Source organism: Coenobita brevimanus, chromosome 93, assembly GCF_032717465.1.
Source record: "Coenobita brevimanus isolate Jiangsu-jjx chromosome 93, ASM3271746v2, whole genome shotgun sequence".
Classification (NCBI taxonomy): Eukaryota; Metazoa; Arthropoda; class Malacostraca; order Decapoda; family Coenobitidae; genus Coenobita; species Coenobita brevimanus.
In genome coordinates, this window is record NC_137046.1 from 63,333,589 (window position 1) to 63,351,220 (window position 17,632).

Here is a 17,632-nt window from a genome sequence, read left to right on the forward strand (position 1 = left end):
ATGATTCACTCATCCAGCACATCTTGTGTGACGTCACGCACCTGTTCCTCCCACCCACAGAAGATTTCATTTCCAACCCCATCCTCGCCCCTTCGTCATACTATGGCCACTCATGGTATATTCTCCGCCGCTTCTTCGTTTACCTTCCGAAGCGTGAGAAAATACTGATGGCGGGATATATCAGTGTCAGTAGAGATGGATCACAGTCAAACAGCTTCACAATTAGGTTTTTATTAGGTTAAATTTGAGTGATATATTTCTTAAAGCACTGGAGAGCCGCACATTTTGCGCTACGTCCACAAATCTAGAAAACGAGTAGAATACCCGAATGCCACTCAGTCCACAGCTCACGGCCCTAACCTGTCATGCAGTAGTCTAACTATTACCTAACTCCATTCAAGACCATACTTACCCCGAGGTCAGCTTTTTCTAACATTTTGGGAGGTATCCGGATTTTAGTCTCGTCCAGGGAAAGGTGATGGCATTATGCTTTCACACAAACTTGATTCAGGTTCTTCCAGATACTACTCCCAGCGGATTAGACTCATCAGCTGCAAATGACCTGGACTCAGAATGTTGAATAATCTCGTGTACCGTATATGATTTGGATGTATTTATGTCTGAGTGAAATTACACAATAAATAATGAACGAAATGATTATGCTATGATTTATTATGTCCCCTCCAGTTTGAACTAAGTTCTCTTTCAGTTTAAATTAAACTGATCATGAAATTTTAACGTAATATTATATCAAATGTTCGTGGTTTCCTGAAATGCAGGAAGTCACTTGATTAGCAACTGAAAAGACCACTGAAAGTAGCACAACATCAACTTATTGAGTGGTGGGTAACTCTGCCAACCAGTCTTATGTATTTAAAAAAATAAAAATCCATGTTGTTGAGTTATGGTCAGTAATAAAGCAGGAAGCAAAGTTTTGTGCAAGCCCCCGATTTTTGACGATAATTTTTAAATCTTGTGATAAGGTCAGAGAATATCTGCTTTTATTTATTGTTACTGAATACAGTCTGTAATGTTAGACGTACAGTGATCGAAGCTAATAATTATAAATGTCCCATAACTGAATGCACTCAATTTTAATGTGGCCGCAAGTTCCAAACTATATCAACAAATGAATCAAGAGACACAGACACACTGGTCAAACAGTGTGTTGGTGCCATCCGTATCATATATTACCATCACTAACATGCGCTGAAGAGGAGCCTACACGTGGTGGTACTGTGACTCTGGATGGACCAGCTTCAGCCAGACTTTCGCATATTTCCCTAAACCTAGCTTTGAGAAAGACCCTATTTTGACCTTGGCGACGCCGTGTCTACTGCAAGGTTCTCTTCACGGTTTATGAACTGTACTTTACCAGGAGGACGGCCCTACAGAAGCAGTTGCTTACTTGTGGTCGACAGGTCTGGTCCGCCAGACAGACTGAGATTAAACAACAACAACTACAACAAACAACAACAACAGCCATCATTAACATCAGCGTATCAAGAAGTAAATTTGTATTATATTAATAGAATTTTCAAGACGTTTATTTCACATGATTCGCAAATGAGAGGAGAACATTATTAACGTAAAGTCAGCTACGAACCACTGGAAAATAAGACGACGACGATGACGACGATGATGATGAACGATAAGATTAATGTTTATCGAATGCACCAAGGTCATTAGGGTGAACAAGTTTTTTTTACTCTGTCTTTCTCAGCAACACGACCTACAGTAATCAGTGTTACACCCTGGTCCCAAACTGTCCTGCTTAGTGAAGAAGGACGTGGGAGAAATAATCTGAGTCCATCACCCTGAACGGGCCGGGACTCGAGTTTGGGTTCTTTCAGTAGTGAGTTAGACATGTTAACCAGTGCACCCTCAGCTCCCTTAATCTACCGAGAATCGTCCCCTCAAAGCCAAACTTTTTTCTTGAAGGTTACTGGGTGTTTAGTATACTCCTGCCTGAAAATGACCCTACTTCATTCAGCTCAGCTGATGGGCAAGTGTAGTCAGACTGGGGGATTTTATCTGACTAACAGGCTAACCAAGGAAACTTATTCATGCTTCATATCTCAGGCTCATCGAATTTCATGCAAACAGGAGTTAGTCTTCAATATCTGTGAGTGGTCCAGTTCCATCTTATTACAATAAGCTGACTATAGTGTGAGCCTGGAACTGTGTATATCAAGCAAGTTCAGTAATGATTATCAGCCTCTTCAACCCGATGACGCATTATCTTTCGTTCTACCTTCAAACGATTTTATTCAGGTTAAAGAAGGATATATATATATATATATATATATATATATATATATATATATATATATATGGTTGATGAAAACGGTTAACGGATACTGTTCCCAGCCTTGTCCCTACAAATGGTCACTCCAATGCTGAACAAAATCATCTGGTGCCAGTTAATATAAAATTAAAAACACGTTTTTTATTTAGAGTTCAAAACATCAAGGTTCACGTTCAGATTAGCCTGGGGACACAGCAACAACAGCGCCAGAATGAGATACAAACCCTACCACCGCAACATCGCAGCTTCATACCATATTAATAAGAAAACAGCACTCAGCGCATGCCTCTGGCAACAGAAATACCAGATAGAACAGATCACTACGAAAATTCAATCAACACTTCCTTATCCACAAAATTTCATTGAAATCCATCTTCACTTTTTTAGATAACTTGTGAAAAAAAAAAAATAAAATAAAAAAAACTGAACCGGGACTCAAACTCGGATCACCACCAAACTCTAATCAACTCCTCCTTGGCATGACCCACATTTCATTGCAATCCATCAATAACTTTTTGAGATATCTTATGGAAAAACAAACAGGCAAACAGGGGTGAATACAAAACCTCCTCCAACTCCGTAGGAGGAGGTAATAAAAAAAAAAAGAAAAAAAAAAGGCTGCATACATGTACATGGACTATTGGATAATGGACAGAAGTGAGGATTAACAAATATCCGCCATACTGAAGTTGCAGGACATTCAACCCCAGGCTCATTAGCACTTTAGGTTATGCGATTCATTCACAGCGATTAAATATCGTGTGGCTTTACGTGGAATATTACAGTTGTCACAAGCATGAGAAGGTATATGATAACAAAATGAACACTCTCAAAGTCCAGTAATTTACTGTTAGCTGAATAAAGTCGGATGGAGTTTGCAAACATAGAATAGCAGAGATGTCTTAACAGGGGGAGAACTGACAGGAGACTGAATGACTAATATGTGAATAAGAATGGCGATCCTGGGAGTGGAAAGCAACGATTGATGACCTAGAAAAAAAAAGAAAAAAAGAAATGGTAGTACCTCGACTACGCAAAAACTGTAGAGCACAATAGATTCATGGCAAATGGAAGAAGTATGTGTGTCTGTGTGTGTAGTGAAATGATGGAAGGTAGCGCAAGGACGTCAGGGTGAGTTAATGGACGATGAGCCAGAACTGCTCCAAGGCCGAGGGCCACAACTTAGGTCGGGGGAAGCACCACCACTATATAAGCAGCTCCGACCATCTTTGCCTCATCAGTACCTTCGCCATCTGAGCAACATGAAGATCGTAAGTGTTTTCTGTATTGTGGGGAAGCTGTTCCTTGCACCACTAGATACTTGTTACGTCTGGTGCAGGAAGAAAACATGAAACTGTGTTATGTGCCATGTTCCAAAAAATAACATTATCAGGCATATGTTCTCTGATATATTTCAGGTTGTGCTTGCAGCCCTGTGCATGGTGGCCATGGGAGCCCCCCAGTACGGTTATCAGACTCCATCACAGCCCGTAAGGCCTCCACCCCAGCCAGCACCGCGATCACAGCCCACATACGGTATTCCCGCCTCGGCCTCCACTAGACAGAGTGCGTTCGACAGCGTTGAGCAGATTCCCATTTTGAGGGACGACAGAGTTCACGAGGATGATGGATCATACACAGTTGATGTGGAGACTGGCAACGGTATCATTTTAGCGGAGTCTGGTTCTCCTGACGGGCCAGAGGGAACCATTGTGACCGCCGGAGAATTCTCGTGAGTGATTTTAAATTTATTTTCTAATTGGCCTTGGTTATGGTAACCTGTGTAGGGCTTGGCCACCTGATGGTTGTTCACCACTCCTCTGGATCCGGTTAGCCCCTTTTCTCTGAAGTCTTTACACAAAATCTCACCCCATGTGTTCTTAGATCTGCCCTTTGGCACTTTGCTTTATATACTTAATACTCATATGTCAACGAAATGTTAGATACAACTCTTGTTTCATGACCAAACTCATTATTCCAGCTGTTATAAATATTTAACACATATTCCATTCCCTCAGCTACACTGCCCCAGACGGCACGCCCATCTCACTTCAGTATGTTGCTGACGAGAATGGTTTCCAGCCTGAAGGAGACCACCTGCCCGTGGCTCCGGAGTTCCCTCACGAAATCCCCCAGTTCGTGCTGGACCAGATCGCTAAGGCGGCCGAGGAGGACGCCGCCGCAGCCAGAGCTGAGGCTGCCAGCGTGAGGCAGGCAGCCTCCGTTCCCGCCCCCGCCCCCTCCCTCTACTACGGCCCCCCTCAGTAAATCTGTGGAGGAATTTAATCTCCAACCCGTCACAAGGTTTATAACTTCAGGAAATGACTGACATGGTGGCAAATATCGATCTACATAGGATTAGATCATAGATACTGCACCTCGCTCCAGCTAAAATCATGAGTGTGATCTGGAGAGGCACATCTGTTACAAACTGGAGATCCACACATTTTGCACTACGTCCACTAATCTAGAAAACGAGAAGAAATATGCCACACAAACCTAACCTCAAGGACGCAGTCTATAGCGTAATAATGTATCTTTTATCTAAATCTATGCAAACTCATACTTATCGCCATGTCGTGAGTTTCCTTACATTACGGAAGGTATCCGAATCTCAGTCTTCGTCCACGGAAGGGTGGTGGCGCTATGCTTTTACATAAAATCGATACTAACCTATCCAGATACTATTCCCCATCCGGACTACACTCATCATTAGCCGCACACGACCTAACTACGGAACGCTAAATTGTCTTGTATATATTATTTGCATGTATTTATGTCTGAGTGTAATTAGGTTGCAAATAAATGAATGCGTTGACTTATGATTTATTTTGTCGCCTACATACTGGGACAAGTTGTCTTCCAGCTTAGTCTATGTTCCTTAAATGTATATGGAATTTTTTATCTATTACTACGTCGAGTATAATAAATGACGAAATACAAAAAAATGAATACCTGAGTGCACATGTATTTCTTTATCCATGAGCATAAGTATCATGTACGTCCGCGCCCGCTTGTGTGTGTGTGTGTGTGTGTGTGTGTGTGTTTGTGTGTGTGTGTGTGTCATAATTCATAGCCTCCATCACTATTAAATCTGTTCAAGGACAGGCTCCTGGGGAAGGCAGATGACACGATATTTGGTAGATGAGCAGATATCACGCCCTTAGGTTTTCTGACTCCCTCTCAGCTCTATGAAATCGTGTAACGTTAGATGGAATTAATATAACTGTTTTAAACTTGAGTGATAGTACTGAAAATTAACACTCTCAGGAGTTTTATGATTCACCGTTAACTGAATATAAATGTCAGCTTGAACAGAAAACTTCAGCTGTCCCGATCATTTGACTATCATGGCTCGATTGACTCATCCTCAGCTGAATATTGTTTGGCCGAATAAAAGGGTCTGGCGTCAGCTGGCATAACCCAGCACAGTTGTCCCGATCATGTGAGTGTTAAAATCTTCAGCTTTAACATCGGACTCCCATGAGCGATTCAAGACAATCTCTGAAAGTTGAATGAAATATAATGATATTCCCGATCAAGAGTGTTCATGGTGACAGTATTAACACTCTCAGAGCCTCAGGCTCTTCCGACTTACTAATTAGGCGAATATGACAGTCTGACGTTAGCTAGCCATTGACTCAGATGGAAGTATTCAGCAGCTGATTAGAGTTTTAAGAAGAAAAAGGCTTAAAACTAATGAATATAGACTGCATGTAGGTTATTATGCAATACAATCAGTTTTTTAAATGTTATTCTATCTCTATGATGCGATCTGTAATTGTCAATGTAACATATATGTCTGCAGTCAAAGTGCCGGGTGACCAGGGACGAACAGGAAAGAGTTCACCGGTTAAATCGGACCTAGAATTAAAACATTTTTGTTTTAGCGATCTAAACATAATATCCATTGCTACACCATGTCCCCTATACTACTGGGAAACCTCTCTTCAAGGCTATTTATTTATTATGAAGGGTACTGTAGTACCGGTATGTAACTTGACCTCCGTATGTCAAGAGAGTACGAGTACATTAATGTTTGATCATTTTCTTCAGCTGCAGGACGTATTTTGCATTTTATTCGTTCCACCTTCAGGCAGTTTTATCCAGCTTAGACAGAGAGATCTGGCTGCTGAAAGAGTTAATGGAGACTGATTCTATACTCCTTGCAGCTTAACTTTGTCTATATTTTCGTCCATTTGCAGCACAATTAATGTAGTTCAGTGGTAGAAAAAGACAATGGTATGGCTCTACATTCTTTTCATAAGGTACCACATCTTCCGATTTATCTTCTCTTGTTACAACTCTACAATAAAGACTGAGCTACTACAACTTTAAGCCAATTTAGAGTAACCCAAGTATAGTCCTGCAACTAGAAACAGCCACTCCAGAGCTGAAGAGCACTGTCTGGCGGTAGCACATACAATAATGCATACAGAATTTAAAAGCGTCATCGGACTGAAGGAGTAAGGAGCTTGGTGGCGGTGGTGTAATAGGATGCATGTCGGACCTGCATCCTAGAGATAATGGGTTTGATTTTCAGGTCGCTCATGAGACATCTGGGCAAGGTTTTCCTTAACCAGGCCTGTTCGTACATAGAAATGAAATTGGGACTTCAACTGCAAATTCGATGGGTACCTCTCGTGATCTGGCAAGTTTTGAAAAAATACAGTTGTCCGTGTTAAACAATCTCGTCTAACCGACAATCATTAAACCCATGCCTTCTTCTATACGATTACTGATTTATTTGTTAATCCTACTCAGTGCAACAAGTCTATGAAATCCTATTTTATAAATGCTTTCAAGTAGCGCGTTCGTCGATTAAATACACTCATGAATAACGTTTCGCCTGGTACACTACTGTGTCTAATTCACAACTGAGGCGTGTCCGTCATTTTCCCCTTCCTATGCATCATATCAAAGAGAGTCATCTATGGGCAGATATGTATACCTAATCTCTCTCAGCTTAGGAGTATTAGCCACGCAAGGAGAGTAAGACGTGGAAGTTATACACGAGACTGCGTCGTGCCGGCAAACAGTCATCCAAAGTAACTATATTCAGCAGTCAAAACGGCCTACAGGAAGAAATGAGTCCATATTTTAAATAAAGTCGATTAAGGCACTGATACATCATTCTTTTGCCATAACAGCCACGTTCAGAGCCAGTCATATCAGTTAAGGCCTCTTTTTATTTTTTCAGGTCTTGCCAGATTAATTTTGGCCCATTACGATCACTTATGGGCCGCAACAGGAGACAAACAGTACCACCACACCACAGCAGCTCCTGACTTATGAAAGGAAGTTAGATGATACGTATAGATTACTGGATAGCGGATCAGATAAGTGAGGACAATGAAATATTCACTATGTTGAAAGTTCGTTAAAATAAGACAGAATCCAAAAAGAATTAAGATTCCAAGGCTCCTACACTCACTCAAGGCTGAATAAACCTGTCTGGTTTATCTACAATACATTATTATTAGAAAAGTCTCGACCACTAAACAAATGGTCACAGATTGAACACTCTCAAACTCCTATGATTTTCTCTTGCCTGAATAAAGTCATCTGGTGTTAGCTGAAATAGAATACTAGATGCATCCCGACGGGGAGAGGATTAATGGGAGGATTAACGGTAGTATCAGTGTATAATCGAAAGGAAAAGAATGATAACCAAGGAAAGAAAAATGGACGAATTATGACCTGCAACTAGAAATTACTACACTATGCAGCGCACAACACCCTTTAGATACGATTTGTATTTAATTCATGCTATCCTGTGGCGAATGCATTCAGCCGGAAAGTGACCACTTCACTAAATGAGGCTTCCTTGGCTGGGAAAAATCGTTTACTAGTATACAGAATAAACTAAATTACACGCCATCGCAGTGAAGAGAAAGATATACATTATCACAGTTTCTTGGTTAGGGAAAAAAAGGCGTGGGTGTTAGTGTGGGAGTTGAGGGAATGAAGAAGGGGGAGAAGCGAAGGGAAAGAATTGAGTGACGACCTAGAACTAGAAATTAAAAAGCATGAAACCCAGACTATGCAGAAACGTGGTACACACTAGATCCAAGGCAAAGGAACAAGTCTATGTGCTTGTGTGTGTACTGAAGTGAGGGAAGATAGGGCAAGGACGTCAGGGTTAGTTAATTAAAGATGGTCCAAAATTGCTCCAAGGCCGAGGGTCACTATTCAAACCGGGGAAATCACCACCGCTATATAAGCTGCTCCGACCCTCTGCGCTTCATCAATACCTTCGCCATCTAGCCAATATGAAGACCGTAAGTGCTCCCGGTACTGTGAAGAAGCTAAATGTTACATATTATATCCATCATGCTTATACATGTTATATCCATCATGATATATATACCACGAAATCATAAGACATCATCAGGCATTATGTTCTCTGTTATGTTTCAGGTTGTGCTTGCAGCCCTGTGCATGGTGGCTATGGGAGCCCCCCAGTACGGTTATCCGACTCCATCACAGCCCGTAAGGCCTCCACCCCAGCCAGCACCGCCACCACAGCCCACCTACGGTATTCCCGCCTCGGCCTCCACTAGACAGAGTGCGTTCGAAAGCGTTGAGCAGATTCCCATTTTGAGGGACGACAGAGTTCACGAGGATGATGGATCATAAACAGTTGATGTGGAGACTGGCAACGGTATCATTTTAGCAGAGTCTGGTTCTCCTGAAGGGCCCGAAGAAACCATTGTGACCGCCGGAGAATTCTCGTGAGTACAACATTTAATTTTGATTTCTACATAAATGGCCTTGGTTATGACAGTATGTGTAGGGTTTTGTCATCTGATGGCCAATCACCAGTCCTCTTGATCCAGTTAGCCGCTTTTCTCTGTAGTCTTTAAATAATACCTTGTCTCACGTTTTCTTAGGTCTTTCCTATCACACTTTGCTTTGTACTCATACGTCAGAGAAATGTTAGGTACAGCTCCTGTTTTGTGGCCAAAATGATTACTCCAGCTGATATAAATATTTGACGCATATCCTTCTCCTCAGCTACACTTCTCCAGACGGCACGCCCATCACACTCAAGTATGTGGCTGACGAGAACGGTTTCCAGCCTGAGGGCGACCACTTGCCCGTAGCTCCAGAGTTCCCTCACGAAATTCCCCAGTTCGTGCTGGACCAGATCGCTAAGGCTGCCGAGGAGGATGCAGCCGCTGCCCGTGCTGAGGCTGCCAGCGTGAGGCAAGCAGCCTCCGTCCCTGCCCCCGTCCCCTCCCTCTACTACGGTCCCCCTCAGTAGATTATGCATATACTGTATATATCACCGCCGCCTCTCCGCTGACCTTTGATAGTGATGAAATACTCTCATGGTCTCAAATACCAATGTCAACAAAGTATGGTCACAGTCACAGCACTTCATAGTAAGATTAGGTAGGTTACGTTTCGTTCGAGTGAGCTCCTACTTAATGCTTCACAGATCCAATAAGTTTACTCTTCGCCCATGAACCTCGGGCGTTAGAAGATATGTCTCCAAGACCAAACCTCACAGATCTAACCTAATATGAAGCAATGTACCTTTCATCTAAATTTATTGAAACTCATTCCTACCGCTCTGTCGTCTGTTTCCTTGCATTTCTGAAGATCTCCAGAACTCAGTCTTCTTCCACGGATTGGTGGTGGCGTTAGTCTGTCATATGAGCTAGATCCTGTCTCTTTCACATGCTGCTCCCACGTGGACTAGACTCATCAGATCCATCCTACCTGGCTACGGAAAGCCAATCATCTTGTACAGACAAATTGCATGTATTTATGTTTGAGTGCGATTACACTGTAAATAAATGAATGCACTGAATCGGCTGCGATTTATTTTGTCCGCTAAGACTTGGTCAAAACTGTATTCCAGTTTAGTTTCCATTGTACAATCTGCAGTGATAGCTTACGACAATATCTGTTACAATGATACTGGAATGTAAGATATCCAATGGGGTGAATAATAATACTTGTGTGTGTGTGTGTGTGTGTGTGTGTGTGTGTGTGTTCCTTCAGATATTAAACCATTTCTCAAAATGGGTTAAACATGAAAGAAGTTAAATGTTCCAGGTATCTGGAATGGAGAGCAGACTGAACTCAATATCCTGACGTAACACAGCATAGGAGATGCAGCAGTATTATGAGGAAGTGGAAGGAAGTGTTTTTTGTACGCTGAGACCAGTATGAGTATGATGGACAAATTGGAGAATGAAAGACTGACTAGGAGAGTGCATGTGAGTGAGGCGGGAGGGAGGGACTGTTAGCGGAGCACGAGAAGACCAAGGATGAGATGGAGAGATTGCGTGGGGAGGTATATGAGAGTGGGGTGTGTGAGTTGGAGAGAGTGCAGCCTAATGGCGGAGGGACTGTGACATGGAGGATATTCATTTGTGGCTATCCTTTCAGGGTTAACGCTCTCGGGCTCCTACGACTCACTTTCACCTAGATGGCATCATCCGGCATTAGCTGGAATAGAATACTCTAGTCGTCCTGATACTGTATGAACTTAGGGTAAGTAGGACAGTGGTCTCCTGTGGCATAACCTTGGCTTGGTCGGTCTGTATCCGTGCTTACATTAAGCAACCGCTGAGCCTGACGATTAGATTCACGACGGTTATATTCGATTCATTTAAACCCTCCACGACAGCTGCCGGTACATGCCGTCCATTTACCCCCATGACAGCTATACTCGGTCCATTTAAACTCTCACGACGGCTGTACTCAGTCAATTTAAACTCCCACGAGAGCCACATTCCGTCCATTTAAACCCTCATGACATGTATATTCGGTCCATTTAAACCCCCAAGATAACTATACTCGGTCTATTTAAACCCTCCCCGACAGTTATACTTGGTCCATTTAAACCCTCACGACAGCTGTACTCGGTCCATTTAAACCCCCATGAAAACCATATTCTGTCCTTTTAAACCCCCATGACAGCTATACTCGACCCATTAGCTTTACTCAGTCTATTTAAACCTTCCACGAAAGCTGTACTTGATCCACTGAAACACTCACGACAACTGTACTAGATCTATTTAAACCCCCCTTTAAATACCCCACGAGCTATAGTCTGTCCATTTAAACCCTCATGACAGCTATACTCGGTCCGTTTAAACCCGACACGACAGCTATACTTGGTCCACTATAACTCCAATGACAACAATATTTGGTCCACCTAAACCCCAATGACACCTATACTTGGTCCATTTAAACCCTCCACAACAGCTGCACTAGGTCCATTTAAATCCCTCACGACAGCTGTAGTTGCTTCATTTAAACCTCTGTAATACGATGACGAACTTATGTAATTTTTGCTACTACCAGAATTCATTCAACTATGGCAACGCTTTTCAAACTGGAAAGATTAAATACTCGTACAGTACGGTACTCATTAATATCTCAATTCCAAGATGTCTCCCGTAAGCATAAAAATTTCGTCTGCGTATTGCAAAAATGAAATATTGTAAAAAGTCACCAGACTGCGGGGATAACTTGGCGTAAAATCATCTTTCTGACTTGAACGGTAAGCTGTGACAAAAAATTGATTACCGTATGGAAAATGCTGAGTGTTATGAAGACGTGCTGAGAAAGGATAAAGAGCCGTACAATTCTCAAAAGATCAACATGCTCCGATTACTGAGAAGGAAGGGATGGTAAGGGTAAGGGGAAAAAAAAAGAAAGAAAAAGAAAAGGAGAAAAAAAAATAGGGGATCCTTCTCGAAACTTTGTTAATATTTGGAATGATCTGTCAAAAGGTATCCTACTAAATGTACTGCATGTTATAGGCTATGTAGAAGGGAGAGAGGGAGGGGGGAGACAGAGGATGCGATGAAGGAATCCTGTGGGGAGGTATGAATGACAGTGTCCTGAGCTAAGGAGAGGACAGCGTGACGGCGAAGGACAGGTCGATAGGGAGGTGATTCGTTTGGGCCACCCCTTCAGGAATTAAGGCGTCTACGTAGAGACAGGCACATGAACTGATGAAAACTATATCCACTAGGAGTAAGGGCAAAAGGGTGTCCAAGCAAAAAAACACCTCCCACCCTCTCCCCAGATACGCCTTGACTGTGATTGCCTTGACCCATATCACTGCTCGTATTATATGACTCCAGAACAAGGTACTGGGTCGCGACACCTAGGGATCAATGTCGCATTTTTTTGTTTAAATTGCAAGACCTGCCCTGTTTGCTTTTTGTCGGTCTACGAAGCTGAAGTGTGGCTTTGATTTTTGGTAAAAGAATATCTTTCTATGCTCTGACTGAGGATATGACGAGGATATTTCGTGTGCAGTGCTTTGACCCACACGACAATGATTTCGCATTTATTTTTATGCTTGCTATCAACACACGACTTTATTTGACGTAAGAAGGACCTCTAATGTGGAGAGATTAACGAAAACTATTACCTAATATCTCCAAGTCTTAATGCCTCTCCTGATTTTAATAAAACCTTCTTAAAGTAACTAAAAAGGGAAAACAAAATTATCATCTCTGCGAAACAATGCATACCATAATCCTCATCCTGCCCATTTAAATCATTAGCAGCAGCAGCAGCATCACCACCATCATCAAGACCTTTCCCACTTACGGACTGCGTGTGGAAGAAATCAAACACAAGAAAAGATAAATTACAGAAAAGGGAAATCTATAAACAGGATGTGCTATGACATGGGGGACAGTCATACACAACACTGAAGCCCCCGGAATCCTGATTACTTCACGGACCCAGCAATATACGTGCATGTAAATTCAGATAAGCTAAGGAATACCGAGAGCAAACTATCCGTCTATCGATCCTCTAACCTTTTTTTGACCCACCAGTGGAGTAAGGGTCTGGGTATAGAATACTCATTGCAGACATTTAAGGTCACTGTGACCTGCTGCTCATCCCTTACCGCCGTTACGTGAGCAATACACCCCAAGCAGCCTTCGGAAATATATCATGGACCACATGGTTGGAACTTTTAACTTACTCGATCTGTAGGCGCCATTTGGTTGTATGGTTAGAATTCTACTTAGCAAATTGTTGCCTTGGTTACAGGAAACCAGAATGATTCGTCAGTCTGGGTAAAAGCACCTAAATGTAGCACTATATCAAGTGTGTGGACGGAATGTGCCCCCACCTACTACTCGAGAAATAATATACCTGAAAGTAAATTCAGATAGGTCTATGCTAAAGCGTGCGCAATTCTGTGTCACAAGTTATCAGCTATAATGTTTCTTATTTTGTTTACATTATCTTGCCCAGACAGGTTTCCTCTTGACCAACCCACCGTGTCAGCTTTCTTTTTTGCGTGTCAGCCTTGGTCAACATCAGTTAGCATACCCCGCTCGCAAATGGAAGGCCTTGAGTTCGATTTCAACCAATTTACGTACACCTTTCTCAGAGATAAGAAATATCCAAGCGTCTATTAACTATCTCATGGTCAGGGTAACTCAGTATTTCAATCCAACTAACACGATTTCATTCGTCTAATGAGTCATGAAGTCTAGAAGTCTTAAAATTGATACAGCAAACTATCAGGCATATTTCTAAATAGGGACTGCAGTTATTGAAACAAAGGTGATAATAAGTAACAGACTACATTCCAATCTTCATAACTCAGTGCGCTTTGTGAGCGTCATAAGCGAACGAGCGTTTGTACATACGCCTATCATCATAATTTCATCTTGATGTTAACTTTCAACAGTTCTGGTGATGTAGTTGGACAAAATCACAAAAATAATTGAGTTAAAATATTTTCTTTCTCACGTTTTGCTGATTTCACCCTCTAAACTTAGAAAACACGTTCGTGTAAAACTATGAGCGTAATATCCAATATTTAATTGTTAGAATTCATGCAAGAGAACACAGTGTTGCAACAGGAAATCTTTTTTAAATCGGTTTCACAGTGCAGCAGGTCAAATGAAGCTCTCAGTACATTCCCTTGGGATGATGGGATTCCAAGGGGTTTCTCTGGTCTCATGAGTGAATATATATCTAAAAGCAAAATTTATTGAATGTATCTACTACCTGCTGAAAGAATCTCTTCTCTATCTCACAGTGTAGAAAAGTTATCAGCCTCTGAAAACCATCGCAGTCGGACCGTGTCGTGTCGGGCCGGGCCGGGTCATGTCGGGCCTCTCATTTCACGGCTAAATGTAGGGTCAACATCGCTGCGCTCGCTCGCTCTTAACAAGGTAGAAAGATTTAAATTCCCATAAATTTCTATCACGTATTTCAATAATGATATCAACACTTAAAGACTTGCTTTCACTTTCGTATACCGAGTTTTAATCATACGACCTTAAACGTATCTCATTTGCCTCAAATTCTCCGGTATCAAACCAGTTCTTCTTTATTCTTACCCCTATCACATGAATGAGCTGAGTAACGGCGGGAAGGCAAGGGCAAAGAAATCAAGGGCGGGTCAACACAGGAAAGTCGGTCCGGCAGGGCACACACGGGGTATTTAAGCTCCCGAGTAGACCCTCTGTGCAACAGTCTCCAACCACGCTCTCTCACAGATACGGCTCACCAACACACCTCACAGTATGAAGCTTGTGAGTATAAAATGCTTGTGTTCACGTTAATCTGCTACAGTTTTATCGATTATGATAATTCAAAGTTGTAGGCAATCAATTATAATGCTGTGCGTGACTTACTTTAACGAGCAGAGGATTCTCGTCATTTGGAATCGTATTTTTCGCAAGACAGAGGTAGGATAAGACAAAACCAGGACAGATATATGTTATTATTGGGGACGGGTTTTGTGGAAGATTGGGTAGGTCCGTTATGAGGGATTTCAAATAACCATATTGTTCCCTGCTGCCAAATCCTTCCACTACGATTACGTAAAATATGTTTACTCTTCCCATGTCCAAACGAATTTTATTCAGCTTAAAATGGTCATTTCGCACCGGTGGGATTGAACGCAGACTTCATAAACCTCGCACTTATCAAAGACGTATCTAACCTACATAAAACAGTTTGGTGTAGGCGTCATCGACACTAATCAACCACCCTTACTCTCACTAGGTACTCCTCCTTGGTGTGGTGACTGTGGCTAATGCTGACCACCACCAAGTCGACTCCTATGGCATCATACCCTCCGCCTCCACTCGAGCAGCGTCTTTTGAACCCAGGGAGGTGGTGCCCATCCTTAAGGATGAAAGGATTCAGGAGGCGGACGGTAGGTACAACTACGAGATCGAGACTGGGGATGGGATCAGGCTCTCTCAGTCAGGCTCCCCAGACGCTTCCACCGGTGCAGTCATCAAGGCTGGAGAGTTCTCGTAAGTGTATTCTGTATACCTATATACGCGTAGAATCGGGGAGAAGAGTTTGCCTAGTATAGCGGATTTTTACTATCCTGACAAAGATCTATAACACCTGTCAGCTCAGCTGAAGGAAAAGTGAATTCAGACTGGGAAGAGTATTTCACTAGTAACCAAGAAGTCTCACTCCGACTACATAAATATGGTTCAGAGAATTTCATGAGACTTCTAGTACTTAGAATTCATTTTTGGCAGTGGCCCAGCTCACTCAGATAAAATCCATTGCATCTGCATCATGCTCAGGACATGTTCGTGACATCTCTTCCAAGTATATTAAAGATGGTCAATTATGAACAGATGAACATAAGAGGCCTCTTTCAACTTAAGACTATTGGGCAGCAGAGGAAAGTAAGAAGTATATGAGGTGAAATATTTGGGACACATTTGTCCCTGCTTGTACTTTTTCTGTCTTTTTGTACGTCAAAATGTCCTTTTATCTCAGGCTTTATCTGTCTAAGTTTTTGTTTATCTATGTCTGTTTCTTTAGCCGTTGTGGTCAGTGCAACTTTTTCCATGGATTTGATCACTTATTAGGAAACAAAGATTACAACCCTTTCCACCCGCCTAAAAATTACCGAATAGTTTAGCAACATGGCCTTTGTCACGATAACACCGGAAGTAAATATTTCTTTACAGTTACACTGCCCCTGATGGCACACTTATCATCACGAAGTTTGTAGCCAATGAGAACGGCTACCAGCCTGAGGGAGACCATCTGCCAGTGGCTCCAGAGTTTCCCCACCCAATCCCCCAGTTCGTGCTAAACCAGATAGCTAAGGCTGAGGAAGAGGACGCCGCCGCCGCCCGAGCTGAGTCTGCCGGTCTGAGATCGGAGCCATCTGTGCCTGCGCCTTCCTACACATACCGTCGACCACAATAGCTGACAGTCTTACTTAACGGACCCGAGCTCACCAAGTGCAAACTCGTACTTAAATTATTTTTTTACTAGAAATATTGGAATGTAAATGTGTGTGTACGTGTATGCATGCTTGTATATTAAACATTAGCATCTGAATACGGGTTATAAATATACCTGAAGAAAGAGTAAAATACAGCATCTGATATTCAGGTGAACGGTGGACTTTTCTGAATGTCAACTTGACCAGAATTAGATTCAGTCCTGTTGTAGGTATTTAAATCAATCTGACAGCTTGTATTTACATGTGTTATCGTAAAAAATGCTCGATGACATGCAGAAATTCACGGGGGGTAAAGATCATTTACTCCAACAGAACACCTTTCACTCAAATTTTTTCGTGGTTTATTGCAAAAGTTTCTCATTGATATTCATATGCTTATACTGTACTTAAACCTGTCTGAACAACAGATAAAGTTCTTGAAAGGTATACGTGTGTTAATACTTGTATGTATGCCCGGTTAAAGAAATAACACGAAGTCGTTTTCAAATAAATGGGATCACTTTCTTAATAGTTGAGTACTGTGAACAGATTATGATATACACAGATGTAAAACTGTAACATTTACGAAAAAGTATAATTTTTTAATGCAAGAGAATATCGCTGAATAATCAGTAGACGGACATGGGTGAAATTTCAAACGCTTATCCAAAGAGGATAAAGATGTTAATGTAAGAAAGTAAATAATTTAGGAAATGCACTTCTGTAAATATTCATGCACTTACCTTACAGCTTAAAATATTTCTGAAGAGAGCTAGTGCCACCATATTACAAAAGCTAAAATAGACTGATACAACTATTTAGATCCTGTCAGCTTACTCGATTTTGGTGAGAACATACCTTAATTAATTTTTCGATATAATTCATTACTTTGAATATTGTCATCCAAGCTTAGGTTAGGCTACCGTGCATAAAGTTTTGCTGGGTTGCGTTAAATTAATCATTAGCCTGTCAAGAAAAGAAGCGATTTTTCTCCTGAAAGTAACGCTAGCTTTCTTCAAAGATGCATAACGTAACACTTTAAAATATATCATGTGACAAAAGTATGATAAAATATATGAACTCTTTTCTTACTGGCATGAGAGATGTCG

At 41.8% G+C, this 17,632-nt stretch overlaps 2 protein-coding genes and 1 pseudogene across 2 annotated transcripts; all 3 read left to right on the forward strand.

Annotated features, from left to right (window-relative positions):
- The first annotated feature begins 3,570 nt into the window (after positions 1-3,570).
- On the forward strand, positions 3,571-4,576 carry LOC145412498 (endocuticle structural glycoprotein SgAbd-2-like). The gene is made up of 3 exons (XM_080282385.1): positions 3,571-3,579; positions 3,727-4,040; positions 4,327-4,576. Exons 1-3 carry the CDS (start codon positions 3,571-3,573, stop codon positions 4,574-4,576), a joined length of 573 nt encoding a protein of 190 aa, XP_080138511.1.
- A 4,143-nt stretch (positions 4,577-8,719) lies between these two features.
- On the forward strand, positions 8,720-9,575 carry LOC145412497 (endocuticle structural glycoprotein SgAbd-2-like; annotated as a pseudogene).
- Positions 9,576-11,718: 2,143 nt separating this feature from the next.
- On the forward strand, positions 11,719-16,504 carry LOC145412482 (cuticle protein AMP4-like). The gene is made up of 3 exons (XM_080282362.1): positions 11,719-11,727; positions 15,326-15,582; positions 16,261-16,504. Exons 1-3 carry the CDS (start codon positions 11,719-11,721, stop codon positions 16,502-16,504), a joined length of 510 nt encoding a protein of 169 aa, XP_080138488.1.
- Positions 16,505-17,632: the final 1,128 nt, after the last annotated feature.